Source organism: Misgurnus anguillicaudatus, chromosome 3 (genome assembly GCF_027580225.2).
Source record: "Misgurnus anguillicaudatus chromosome 3, ASM2758022v2, whole genome shotgun sequence".
NCBI lineage: Eukaryota > Metazoa > Chordata > Actinopteri > Cypriniformes > Cobitidae > Misgurnus > Misgurnus anguillicaudatus.
This window is the reverse complement of record NC_073339.2, coordinates 30307612-30322208: the sequence shown is the minus strand read 5'-3', so window position 1 is coordinate 30322208 and position 14597 is coordinate 30307612. Positions and strand designations below refer to the sequence as shown.

Here is a 14597-nt window from a genome sequence, read left to right as displayed (position 1 = left end):
AATTAACATGAAATATAACACACCTTAGTCTGTACTCCTAATTAAAGGGGAACTAAACCAAAAATCTTTAAAGGGACATTTAACGTTACTTTTTTAAGATGTAAAATAAATCTTAGGTGTCCCAAGATTATGTATGTGAAGTTCTAGCTCAAAATACCATACAGATAATTTATAAGCATGTTAAAATTGCTACTTTGTAGCTGTGAGCAACAATGTGCCGTTTTTGGGTGTGTCCTCTTAAATGCAAAGGAGCTGATCTCTGCACTAAATGGCAGTGCCGTGGTTGGATAGTGCAGATTAAAGGTAGGGTAACACATTTTGAAAAATGCTAACGGTAGCCGCCTAGCAATAAAATCCCGATCCCACCCTCAAGTCAAACCGCCATCCAAAGTCACGCCTCTTCCAAAACACATGAACACGCACAGATCAGACAGTCACATCTCATGTCTGATTCAGCAGTGAGAAAACTTTGCAGTACAAAGTCGAATAACACTGCCAAAATAACCAAACAACTGGTTTACATCAGAATTAGTTTAAGCACACGTTCGGTTGTGTAGACGTAGTAACTATATCGTTACGCTAATCCGTAAACGAACACAAATTTCATAAGCAACACAATGTTTCATCAAGAAGAATATCTGAATCCATCTCAATACAAACATATCGCGTACCTACCTTACCAAAATAAACTGTGCAACGACTCTTTCAGACCCTTTGCGTCCTGCAGCTGTTTGCATCTCGTGGTAAAGCAGTAAAGTTACCAATGTTAATTTCGGGTTTTGCTCTTGCTGATCCAGGCAGTTTTTGCTGTTGTTGTTATAAAAGATGCCTTTAGTTTTGTGCCTCCTGTGTAGGTTGTCAATTTAGCAGAAAAGTTTGCTGTTCTCACTGTTTACAGGCAGGAGGTGAGCGCACGTGAACGCGCCGATGACGTATGGTGTCTGCGTGGACTCGCTGCGTGGTGGGCATTCAAATTATGCTTACGTATGAGGGACAAAAATGGAAACGTCAGTTCGGACCGAAATCTATGATTTGTTGAAAATTTTTTGGTCCTACGCCTTTCACAGATGACATAAATTTCTACAAATACATTTAAACAACTTAACACAGTGATTGCTATCAGGATGTAAGGAGACTTTTAACCAGCATAACAAAAAATGTTTCAGGATCAAATCTGTTACCCTACCTTTAAGGGGTGGTATTATCCCCTTCTGACATCACAAGAAGAGCCCAATTTTAATTACCTATTTTTTTCACATGCTTGCAGAGAATGGTTTACCAAAACAAATTTACTGGGTTGACTTTTTTCACATTTTCTAGGTTGATAGAAGCACTGGGGACCAAGTCATAGCAGTTAAACAAGGAAAAAGTCAGATTTTCATCATATCTCCCCTTTAAACTTTTCTACCGTTCTGAGGCAACATTGCTGCCCTCTATTGATGGCATAAAGTTAAGAAGAGGGCTATCACTGTGACTGCACCTGATATTATGAATTACATGGTTACAGCACAACCAACTGCCTATTTGGTAGGATATAAATACATGTATTTACTTGATTTATTTATTATCCAAATATTATTTATTTTCCCCAAAACAAAACAAAAACCGTAGACATCAGTTTTGTTTGATTGTTTTAATGTGATTTAGTCGAGATATTGCTTTCAATTGGTCTATGCTACGTCTCAATCCATGTTTTTTAAAGTGATAGAAGTTAGAACCTTTATTTTTTTATTATGCACAAATTTATGCTGTTGAGCATTTGAGCTTTTTAACAAATGATTTTTAGTTAACAATGGATCTATTACATGGAAACTCAATATATTTGGATAATATGGACTTTACATGTACATGTTTCCAGCAGCTAAAGAGCTCCTGCGATTACAATACTGCTTATGCTCAATCAGTTTCTGATACATAAAGCGCCCCCTGTAGGAAGACAGGTCTTATCTCAGAACAGTGATTTGATGGCAACATTGCCATCTAGTGTCACAATCGTTTACCTTTTAGCTATTATGTATGACACTTATTATACAGTATATTCAGCATTTTTCCCAGATGAGAATAAGAATAGATTTTCAAATTGAGAGAATGATAAGATCAAAGTTGTTCCAAAATAATGCAAATTTAAATTGTATTTGTTTATACTGTAGTCATGTATAGTAAATGCTTTCTGATAACAATTGTTATTAAATTGTGTATTTAAACTACGGCTAATTCTAAAAATGGATGGGTATCATAAGTGTCCTCAAATCTTATTAATCTTATAATATTATTTTTGTCTCACACAGATTCTTCATTTGTCGTGTTGGGTGTTATCTAGTTATTAAGTAATTAGTTACTGTAACTTAATTACTTTTACTTGAAAAATTAAATTTACTGTAGAACAATTATATATAATACAAGTTATATACACCAAAAGCTTGTTCTAAATAGTGATAAAACTGCTAAGACACCCATACTCAGTTCGTGTTTTCCTCACATGCAATTGTTTTGTTCTGTAACAAACCCTGGATATAGATATATATTCTATATATTAGTTGTGTATTTTCTTAAAAGCACATTTTAAACATTAACAAACATTCATCTTCTGATTTGATGCTGTTTAAGACAAAAAATAATACTTGGTATGATGACCTCTTATAGGAACTTGTATTCACAAACACTTGAACTTATTTGAAATGCATACAGGGTTCCCACGGGTCCTTGAAATCCTTGAAAGTTTGTGAATCTGGGGGATATAATTCAAGGCCCTGGTAAGTTTTTGAAAATATACATGCATAGATACAGGTCATTGAAAGTGCTTCAATCTATTTAATGCAAGAAGTTTTCTGGAAAAAATGTGTAGTACTAAGATAATTTCATAAAAATTCTAGACTTTTTAACCACACGTGCTAAACTGTTCGCTTTAAATGCTTATATCTTCTGTATGCGAATGTTGATTTATACCAAAATGCTTTTTTGCATAGTTGTATTTGACACATGAAAACGTCTCGGGTTACGTATGTAACTTTTGTTCCCTGAGAAGGGAACGAGACACTGCATCTCCCTTGCCATACTTCCTGCGTCCCTGTAATGTTGTATTTGGCAATATTTCAGATAGCGATATACTTCCTGGCTCCTGGCTGTGCATGAAACAAAGAATCGCAGCCTTGCAATTCAGAATACATTTCAGACAGGCATTTTTAATGGGGACCGCGATTGAATCGTTACATCCCTACTATTTGTGATGTACAAAGTGATTTTGAATTTCAGTTGCAAGATATGACAAACAGATTTTGACAGAGAGGTAGGCTAATGAATCTCAAGTTTTGACAAAAGCAACAGAAAGAGTCAAATCTATAGATAAGGAACAATTATTGAGAAAGAGTAAAGTACAACGTTCCATTACCAACTCTAATCGAGTCTTTTTTTCAACAACATATAGCACTGAGGCTATGCGAATCAAACATATCATCAGTTATAATTTGAATATCCTAGAAAGTGACCGGGCAATTTTTTCAGAGAAGCCTATGGTGAGTTATAGACATCTGTCCCCTGTACAATAAGAGGGGGAAATAGATTAAAGGCGGAGTCCACAATATTTGAAAAACGCTTTGGAAAAGGACACGGGCCGACTACCAAAACACACTTATAGCCAATCAGCAGTAAGGAGCGTGTCTACTAACCGACATCCTTGCGTGTGTGTGTGGGGCGGGTCTTTTAAAAGAAGGTCCAGATTCTATTGGGGTAGGGGCGTGTTTGTTTAGGTGATTTCAAATATCAACATTGGCTTTTAAACATTGTGCACTCCGCCTTTAAACCGGCTTCTACAAAGAGAAACGTTTTGGATTTATACACTTAAAAGTAGTCTCCTGGTGTTAATGAAGAAATAGATTTTTTGCCTTTTCTGTAATTTTTGTTTAATTTTTATTTATTTTATTTACATTTTTGTGTCTTGTTGGTGAATCAGAAATGTGTGATTATTAATGCTCGTGATTATTGTTTAAGTCAGTGGTGTCCAATTCTGCTCCTGTAGGGCTGGTGTCTCTGCAGAGTTTTATTCCAACCCTAATCAAACACACCTGATCCAACTAATCAAGGTCTTACTAGGCAGATTAGATACTTTGAGGCAGGTGTGTTGAAGGAAGTTTTAGCTGAACTTTTCAAGACACCGGCCCTCCAGGACAGACTTTGGACGCCCTGGTTTAAGTAGAGCGCTGTGCTTCAATGAATGTGTATCCTGAAGAAGGCGTAAGTCGAAACGTGTAGATCTACCTTTTAATTCAGTATATAGCCCAGTGTATAAGGCTTTTTAACATTTTCACTTGAGGGCTTGGATATTTGTTTTTTCAATATATTAATTATCTCTAAAGGTTCCAAAGAGCACCAGTGATTGTTACAAAGAAGACCAGTGCAGCACGCTCTGCTATTTTTTGCATACTCCTTAAAAGGTACTTGAATTTGAAGTTCACAAGTGTGGTAAATCTGAAAGTAATGAAAGAAATAGAAACTTTGTTATGAATCTAGGTTATGTTAATCTTGTATTATCGTTGTTTAATGTTTGGTTGCACTGTATTATCGTCGTAACAAGACAAAAGTAAATATTTTCCTTGTCAATGTTTTTCAAAGCGTGAGAATAGGATGGCACTATCTGGTGCAATAGTAACTTTCCCGCCCTCTTGCTTGGTATATTATTGAACTAGTGCTGGTCTCACAACCTCTGAGAACACATCTGCAACATTTATCTCCAGACAGATTTTCCAACATTATTTATTGAATCACATGCCTGATTTGTAAGACTGACATTAATAATTGGATGTGCACTGTAACTGCAATATGGGGAGGTATAAAAAGGGCAAAAAACTTGTCAGAGCCGATATGTGGGCAAAAGCAGGTGGGATAGATGCGGTCGCAGAGGAGTTGATGAAAGCTGATATTTGCAACGAAAATACAGAATATTCTTCAGAAATATGGTCCCAGTTGTCCAAGACTTTATTTCATGAAGACAATCCTAAAAATCGTCTCTGGTTATGGGTGACTTGGACACAGAACCGCCAAGGACTGAGAGACAGAATACATATGGCCACAGGAGAAAGCAACGTGATTACTCCAATTCTGCCCAATCCAGTGAAACAAGACATGGAGCCACAAAAGCAAGGTAAATAACAAATTGATACGCTGCCCAATGCCATTTAAGAAAAAATTTGTCTGTAGCCTTGAACAACAATTATTATATAAAGAGGCATTCTATAATACAGTAGATTTGTTGAGGAATAAAAATGTTACATGAATGAAAGAAATATGTTTTAAGAACTTTTGCCTGAATGTGTTTTATGTGATTTTTGGCTTTATACGCATGTATAAGAAGAAGATTGAAAACTTCATCTACAAAAGCCTAGAAAGGGATTTTTCACAAAAGACTCACATAATATTTGTCTGCAAAATTTGAAATGTGTAAATAGTGTAAATGAAATCAGGACAAATTGAGAGTGACAGACAGAGGGAGAAATGAAAATGTCTTTATAGTATCATCAGTCTATGTTGTGGCCAATATCAACCAAATGTACAGAATCTGCTTCCTATGTATTGTGTAGGCTTGAATGGACTGGTTATGTGTTCAGTGAGGATGATGTGTTATACGGCATGTTTTCAGTGGGGCTTGTGCTGTGTAGACTGACACAAATGTGTTCAAGTTTAAAAATGTACACATCAACAGTGAGTACTAAATTGTTTATATAACAAGCAAAATAAACTACACGTAGATTACCTAGGAAATCAAAACTTTTGTTATTTTCTACAAGATATTTGTTCAGTTTAGCAACTAGTCAGACCATTTAAAAAACTGAAACCGGAAGTAAAGTTCTGACCAGACGCGTGAATCGTGATCGCGTTACCGCACGTGCATCCGATGAAACGTCTGTAAATTCTTAGTGGAGTTCAATGTTCCAGCTCAAATGTATTTATAAAACTTGATATTGAATTTAATTTGCCACTCCTGTTAAAAATTGCTTTCCTAACTAACCATGCCATGAGCAAAAGACCGAACACAAGCAAATGTCCTGTATCTTAGCCAAAATGTAATTTAATTAAAGATGTGACATAAAATAAGATGATTAATAAATGTAATAGTTTATCAGGTATCTTTTAAATATAAACACGTGACATGTCTTTTATTTTTATAGGCTATCTGATGAAACGGGTATGGACATGGCACACAAGTCAACATAATATAACAGCGAGAATCTTAAAAGATTAAGAGATGCAACGTGTGGAGCCAGACACACACTCTAACACCAAGACTTTGATAGGTTTTTCCCAAAATGTTCTTGGTTAAATATACCTTCTGTAAGTCATACGTTCGGAAGGTTGGTCTGGTGCATTCTTAGCTTTACCTTATCTTGACTCCACTATGTGCCACTACTGTGATAAAAGCTTGTGTACATAGCAGTCTTTATAATTAAATATCTGTAAAAAAAAATTGCAATCCATGTTCAATTAGGATTTTTTTATTTAAAGAACAAAACATTCACATAATTAGACATCATTACACTAATGTGTAATGAATGGTAGGAGACCATTCATCCTACCACCAGGTGGTGCCCTCTCCACCAACCAGACATTGGACACTCACTCTGCTTCTCCTTTCACTTCCTGTTCTTGATAAATAATATAAATAAATAATCAAATCTAAGAAAATTAACATTTAAAAAACATTTAAGAGTTATAATCTGTTCGCTGGTGCACAGTGATAATTTCCTGTCCTACTTTTGAGCAGAGGCGGACAGAGTACACAGCTTCAGTACTTGAGTAAAAGTACAGTTACCCCTTGCTAAATTTTACTCAAGTAAAAGTAAAAGTACTACAGTCAGATGTCTACTTAAGTAAAAGTACAAAAGTACTTGTTTTTAAAAGTACTTGAGTATCAAGAGTACAAGAGTACATTTTCTAAATGTTGCATTACTACTGCCACAGTGCACGTTAAACCATGTGAGATGATTGACAGCTGTACAAGCAAATGATAGAGCTCTGAGGTCAAATCTGATGCAAATCAGGAAGAGGAAATCGCTCCGTTCACTGTTTGAGCTCTTCAGATCGCATAATTCAGTGGAAAAGTAATAGAAATGTTATTCTGTATGACTAAATATTTTACTAACATGTGATAATTAATCATTATTTCCCCAAATATGCTCATCATTGTACTAATAGCCCTGGCGGATTCTGTATATTTTATCTATTTGAACACAAACAAAATTGGAGAAAAAGAGAATAAATGTTTTACAAATGATGATTTCTATTCAAAATAACGAGCGTTACAGATTCATTATTATGGACTCCTGGCATAAATTAAGAAATTAATGTTACTGCAAACCAGTTTAATCATAAACAGTGGTCAAATGTTGAAGCTGGAGTCTTAAACCTGTCTTGTGATGCTGAGTTTGTCCAGATCAAGTAAGAGTGTGATGACGAGTAATTCATTTTGAACAACAATAATCCGGGCTCACCAGTGATTCCTGCCGCTGAAGTTTTGTTTTGGTAAACACAGCAAACACTTGAAAAGAAAACTATCATTAACTTGTTCAGAAAATTTTAAATAGTCTGGCGAGGTGGGGCCACGGGTTGACACATTCCCAGAATGGACCTGCTGCGTCTTCATCCATTGTTCCGTGAGTGGTTTCGTCTCTTTTCTAAATCTGACCATAGTTACTTTGGTGGAAAGCTGAAGGTGATTGCTGATAGGCTGTCCCAATCAGTTGCGCCTGCACAATCCAATCACGTTTAAGAGAGGGAAACAACAAATTGAGGGTTTCTGAGATTTTTATTTTTTCCTTTTTTTTAAGAAAAAGTAACGGGTACTCACGGTTATGGATAGAAATGTAGTGGAGTAAAGAGTAAAATATTTGCCTCTCAAATGTACTTGAGTAAAGTCATGAGTACTCCAAAAAAATGATACTCGAGTAAAGTACAGATCCCTTAAAATTTTACTTAAGTACTGTACTCAAGTAAATGTACTCCGTTACTGTCCGGCTCTGCTTTTGAGCAGCGAGCCGTTGTTTCCAAAGCTATTAAAGATAATCAAGTTACATAGGTAATTCAAATAGAGACATGTGCTGTGATAAATAATCACTTCTGAGCAAATAAGTGAACATTTTAGAGTTGTAATATGTAGTACAATGATGATTTTAAAACTTGCTTTTGAGCAGTAAGCCCCTTGTATCTAGCCTGGTCCAACCAGACTCTCGTACATTTATTTCATTTGTAAAGAGAGTCTGGCCACGCTCCATTGCAAAGCGTTACTTCCATTAAGGAGGGTCCTCTGTTGAAGTTTAAAACTATTGAATCTCTCCCAGAGTCACTCAGGAGCTGTTTCCCAATGTCAAGGAAGGATCCTCGGAAGCCAGAATTTCGAGGATGCTACGTCATCGACGTCCGTCGAAGGACTGTTCCAATGTCGAGGATCCTCGAAATTTCAGCCAAGGACTGAGTCCTTCGTTCGAGAAATATCCCATATACAGGAAAGGATGCATATGTGTATCCTTCTCGCTCTTCACGCGCTGAAATCACCCACAATCCTTTGCGCGCAGCACCGAAAGCACACCTTTCAATCACGCAATGACGTAATGACGTGCACTTGCTAGCCTGTTCCATTTAACATGTTCTCCGACTGCTTAAAAGGAGCCTCGCCTAGCCTCTAAAGGAAGTGACTTGTAAGGACTAGTCCTGACAAGGAAGTATCCTTGACATTGGGAAACGGCTAGTATCTGCCATAGGCAATCGCTAAGGTGTGGTCGTGACGTATATCATGCGCCGAAACTGGCCGGAAACAACAAGTCCGAATGATCAGACCAACAAAACTTAGCAAACATTGTTCTTGCTCTGGCTTTAACTTCTGTATATTCGGCAGTTTTGCAACAACGGAACAAATAGCTTTTCTCACGTCTTTCTCCGCTGCCATTACTGAACTACAACTCAAACTGACGCACGACCTCAACGTCATCGTTCTTGGCCACCCCCCTCTGTTCGCTGATTGGACCTGCAGATTTTTGCCGGAGCAAACGAAACTCTACAAGCAGTCCCAGATGTTGTACTGAAGCGAAATGAAAATTAATCGGAAGCACGTAGGAGGGCAGAGCCAGGCTACCTTGTATCCAAAGCTATTGAAGAAAATTGTAATTGCATAGAGAAATACCATAAAGATATGTGTTCTTATTAATTTAACTTCAATTAATTGTACATAGAAGAGTTGTAGTATGTTCTTTAGGGTTCAATGAAGATGTTATGATTTTTTTGGAGCAATACATCCCACGTTTAAAAAGCCATAGAACTGTATCATGTGTCATTTAAACAGCCCAGTCTCACGAAATTTCGTTATATAGTCACGTATTTTTTTGATTCTTTTTTCGTGCTATTATCACGAAATTTCGTGATTTTTCGTGATCGTGTGACGAGTTCCTGTTTTCGTGTGGTTGTCACGTGTTGGTTGCTCAACTGTTTTTTCCTGTTTTCTTACCATTGTCGCTTCGGTTTATGGTTAGATTTACATAAAATGACATCCCTAACCAAACCCAACTCTAACCCTAATGCCAGGCGACATTTAAAAAAATAAATCAGAAAAAAAAGTATAAACCAATATATAAAGTGTCATTCTAATGCAAGCACCAAATCTAACCCTAAACCGAAGCGACAATGGTTTAAAAATAGGAAAAAGCAGTTGAGTAATTAATACGTGATAATCACACGAAAACAGGAGTTCGTTATACGATCACGAAAAAACACGAAATTTCGTGATAATAGCACGAAAAAAGAATCAAAAAAATACGTGTGCTATTATCACGAAATTTCGTGTTTTTTCGTGATCGTATAACGAATTCCTGTTTTCGTGTGATTATCACGTATTGGTTACTCAACTGTTTTTTCCTATTTTCTTACCATTGTCGCTTCGGTTTATGGTTAGATTTACATAAAATGACCTCCCTAACCAAACCCAACTCTAACCCTAATGCCAGGCGACATTTAAAAAAATAAATCAGAAAAAAAAGTATAAACCAATATATAAAGTGTCATTCTAATGCAAGCACCAAATCTAACCCTAACCCGAAGCGACAATGGTTTAAAAATAGGAAAAAGCAGTTGAGTAATTAATACGTGATAATCACACGAAAACAGGAGTTCGTTATACGATCACGAAAAAACACGAAATTTCGTGATAATAGCACGAAAAAAGAATCAAAAAAATACGTGACTATATCACGAAACTTTGTGAGACTGGGTAGCAGCTAAATAAATTCCTACTACATGTCTACTCACTACAAAACATTAACTTTGTTCTTAACTACACCACTTAAACACGTTAAAAACTAGTTTCGAAAGTATTCATTTAAAATAAACATACAACTTGATGTCACACTTTTGATTGTCCGCAATTTTAATTGTGAACAATATAATGTATTCATGATGTAAAATGCAGAGATTATCTAGGCAAGAGACTTGGTAATAAGAATTTGCTAAGATTAACCTCCTTGCATGTCTACTAAGAAATGTATTTAACCCGGAAGTCTGAATATCAAACCAACTTTAGCGCAGTTGCACATATGATTAATAAAACCAACACAGTGCTGCTTCCATTTCACCTAATAGGAGTAAACGGTAGATATGCAGTATTTGTTGGCATTGTCTTGACCAAATCTTTGCTCTAACATGTTTTGTGTCACAGTGATGCCACATTCTGTGAGCTTCATTGAGCCCCCCGAAGTGTTGTGGAACCCTGTGAGTATGAGAGACTTTAAACCACTAATTTAATGTCATTTTTAAGTGGTGATCATTAACCACAGTTTTGGTTTTAGGATGAAGACCCATCTGCTGTTGATGAGGATGAGAAGACTGTGTCTGTATGTTCAAGGAGGCCTGATGTAAGCACTGATTGCATATTATATATTATATACAAGACTATTTGTGTGGTATGTGCTCATGATATATCTTCTGACAATATTTGCTGCAGGACACTGAACCCACTGGGACTGGGAATACAGGAGATAAAGTACGTATTAAGTAATTACAAAACAATTTGAATGTCAGAATTTTTTGTATTAAAAATGTATGTATATGTGTGTATATATAATGTGTATATATACATTTTTTACAGACTGATGAGAATGTAAAGAACTTGCACAAATGTTATCTTCTGAAGCAAATGGATCTTCTGGACATGAACATGGAGTACAAAAGACTCAAGATAAGGAAGCTGGAGCTGGAAATCAAGACACTAGAGAAAGATGCAAGTATAACTGTCATTATAAAAGAATGACACCTAGACTTGTGGTTTTGTCAATCATTTAATTAATTGTCTTTCTCCCATAACAGGCAGCTTCAACTTCTAAATAAACTCCATTTGAGAATGTTGTGTCCTGTCTGATTCACATAGTGAACAAGTGTGAGATCTATACATAATAATAAAAAAATGTAAATCCTTCACACATTTTGAAATGTTAGGCAAAATAATTATTAGCATAATTGTCTCTTGTAACCCTTCCTGTTTCATTCTCATTTAAAACTGGGTCATTGCCTTGGTGGCCTCTCTTTTCTCAGGGAGGCAATGTTATGGAGCACAACACAAGCAAAAATAATGTCACATGCCCTTTGCGGAGTCACTCGAAGGTAGTTCAGGGCACTGGAACCTTTATTTGATGAGGCCAAATGTCATCTCTATACGAGCTCTTGTGCGAGAATGGGCACGGTTGTAGTTGACTTGTGCATGTGTCTGAGGCTCCTGATATGGAGTCAGGAGATAAGGCAGGCAGAGGTATCCCTTGTTTCCCAGCAGAAGTCCTGAGAATTCGCCTAGCTGGAGTAAAAATAATGTATTGTATGTTTAGAAACTTTCAAACGTGTTTTATAAAGCCGTGTGGTTTTTAATGAGTAACCTGCCTTGGCAAGTTGCAAGTTGCCAGGCCATTTCGCCTCTACATTTGTACTGATACAGTCTGAATCACAGATCATCTGGGGAGGGGTAAGGACATCACTTAATATAGGAATAACAAAAATTAAAGGGAAATGGGTTAACACAATTTAAAATGTGGAGAAACGTGCTGAATCTATGTAGCTATTGGTCAAACGTGTTTGTATCTTTGAAATTTGTATGGAACAATGTTACTGCAAAAAATATCCTTTAAATAAGACCGTACCTGGACATTTATATGCATTGATTTCCTGCTAACAAAGTCAGCCTCATGTGGACCAGACGGACGCTTAATACGCACATGAGTGCAGTCCAGAGCCTTGATAACATTTGGGAAAGCTATAGAAGTGAATGACTTTGACTTTAACTTCAAATTGTCATCTTGAACAGTAAATCTTAAAAGTATTTCCAACTACTGTAGAGATATTTCTTAACTTACCTGCAATTCCGTAAAGTCCTGTTTAATTGCCCGAAGTGCTCTGTGGCCAGGGAAGGCGATAAATACATTGAGCAGCTTTTTTACACCATTCTTCGGCAAACCGATGCCTTGCTTATGTTTTCTGCATCTCTAACAGTAACAGAAATGTCCTGCTAGCAAAAAACCGTAGCGCTATACAGTCTGTGGATAATATAATATAATATAATCCCTTCTCTCGAGAACCTGTACCGCTCATAGAGGTGGGTGTATGTTAACGCCAAAGGGTCTGACTTGTCCCTGAAAGTACGTTCCCTTCTGAATGCTCTACGTACTATCAGAGCTTCCTCATCCACCACCTCGTCAATGAAAGGACACACCATGATCAATAAAATACGACATATACTGTTAAGGTCCTTATTTATGGTCAATTGAAGTTGTCACATGCCATAAATGTATAATACATTTTATAAATGTATTGTTTTATGCTTTGTTTTCTTTTTTTGAAGTCAGGTGCATTAACAATGCTTTTAAACATGATTTTTGGGTGATGGTAATGAAGCTGGTCATTAATAAAATTACTCTGGTTAAGCCAGTGGTTCCCAAACTTTTTCAGCGTGCGGCCCCCCAAAGAAAATTTGTGACAAAACACTTCTCTAAAACTCAACATTTTAATAAAAAAAATGTAATTATACAAAAAAGTAGTGATTTTGGTTAGTAGCCTTATTTTTTTAGGTTTAATTACACAGAATTCATGATAAATTAATTTATGACATTTTATGAAATACAACTGGGGCCCCCCTGGCACCATCTCGCGGCCCCTTGGGGGCCCTGTCCCCCAGTTTAAAAACCACTGGGTGAAGTAACAACTGAGGCTTAGCCTGACAGTTAGCCTGCTCCGGACCAGGCGAGTTTTATGAAATAGCCCTCAGGACCAGGATTTCCCATCGTTGTGTGTCCTAGGCTTTTCACAGCACACAGTCAACAGACATTCGCAACAAAGTAGGACATTACAACAATATTTTAAGTGATTGTGCATAAGTTGTAGGCAAGAGTTGGTAATTAGAATTTGCTAAGATTAACCTTCTTGCATGTCTACTAAGAAAGTTATTGAACCCAGAAGTACATTTCAAGCTGCACGCGATCTGACAGTCAGCAGCATCTTTCTCATTCAACACATTGTAAGTTATTTGAACAAACCATAATAAACATATTAAACTACTATTACTATTCAGAATTGTTTTAATTTTATGAAAATATTATTATGCAGTAGATCAGACATGAACTTTTGTGCGTGTCTTATGGTTAAAAAATAATGTTTTGTAGAGATTTACTGCTTTTGGCAATCCCTAACTGCACAAATGATGCCGGTCTTCCTGGATTTCATAATAAACATTAAAAAGCCAGTCAAAACGGCGCAGTAGTGGCTCACCGGAAGTCTTACACAAAGGAGCTCAAAAATGGTGGCAAAATATAATTTAAAAATGTACCAAAAACTGTGTAGCCCACATCTTATACATAACCTTAATGACTTAAATGCAACCCAACTCTTTAGAGCTGAAATAACAAATAAGTTATTCTGTACTTATTCATAATAATTAATACTTATGAAGCCAGTCTTTTTACACAAACAATTGTAAAAATAAATTTATTTAAATATTTAAATACTATAAAATGTATGTAATCTTAAATTACAATGTTTAACTGTAATTTTAATATAAAAAAATACAGACAATTGCTTGTAAAATTAAAAAAAAAATGTAAACAGTGTACCCTGTATTTAATCAATGTAGATTTTATTTTATTGCTCTAAGCTGTTGTAATATCTTATTTTCTTTCTTTTGTGTTTCGTCTAGCCCCATCTTTTTTTTTCTTAATGCAGCAAGAGAAGTGTGGTTGGAACATCTAACCCACTGATGGCTTATTCCAATAACCTTGAAGCAATTTATAAACACACACACGCCTATATTCAAACACACTAGGACATCTCTAAGGAGACCTTTTTAATTGCTGCAGATGTAGTTGCCAAGGAGATAAGGCGCTGGAGATCAAAAGAACTCATCCAGAGGGGGAATCTGTGTTTTTTTTTTTTGTGAAGATATGACACAAGTCAGAGAGAGTAAGCGGTAAAACAAACAAATCGCATAAATCTGATCAAGGTTACTTCACAGTATCTCCTGCTTTCCTACCCTCACTGTTTTCTCAATGTTCAAACTATATTATATTATATTATATTATATTATATGACAC

The 14597-nt window shown here is 36.2% G+C and overlaps 1 protein-coding gene across 4 annotated transcripts; it reads left to right on the top strand.

Annotated features, from left to right (window-relative positions):
• The first annotated feature begins 4091 nt into the window (after positions 1-4091).
• Positions 4092-11372, top strand: LOC129444656 (uncharacterized). Of its 4 annotated transcripts, none has more exons than XM_055205441.2 (7): positions 4092-4230; positions 5029-5137; positions 10691-10743; positions 10821-10886; positions 10976-11014; positions 11120-11255; positions 11342-11372. In XM_055205441.2, the coding sequence occupies exons 1-7, from the start codon at positions 4207-4209 to the stop codon at positions 11356-11358; spliced, it is 444 nt and encodes a 147-aa protein (XP_055061416.2). In that variant the 5' UTR covers positions 4092-4206; the 3' UTR covers positions 11359-11372. The 4 variants fall into 4 exon arrangements, with proteins under 4 accessions (XP_055061416.2, XP_055061417.2, XP_055061418.2 ...); XM_055205442.2 differs by having other exon boundaries at positions 4178-4230; positions 4946-5137; XM_055205443.2 differs by having other exon boundaries at positions 4187-4214; positions 4946-5137.
• Positions 11373-14597: the final 3225 nt, after the last annotated feature.

What these genes read in the sequence shown, in the direction of transcription:
- LOC129444656 (XM_055205440.2), top strand. Translation starts at nt 4,816, where the DNA reads ATGGGGAGGTATAAAAAGGGCAAAAAACTTGTCAGAGCCGATATGTGG. An exon ending in TATGTTCAAGGAGGCCTGAT is followed by an intron (nt 10,887 to 10,975) that starts GTAAGCACTGAT and finishes TATTTGCTGCAG; the next exon opens with GACACTGAACCCACTGGGAC. An exon ending in CTGGGAATACAGGAGATAAA is followed by an intron (nt 11,015 to 11,119) that starts GTACGTATTAAG and finishes CATTTTTTACAG; the next exon opens with ACTGATGAGAATGTAAAGAA.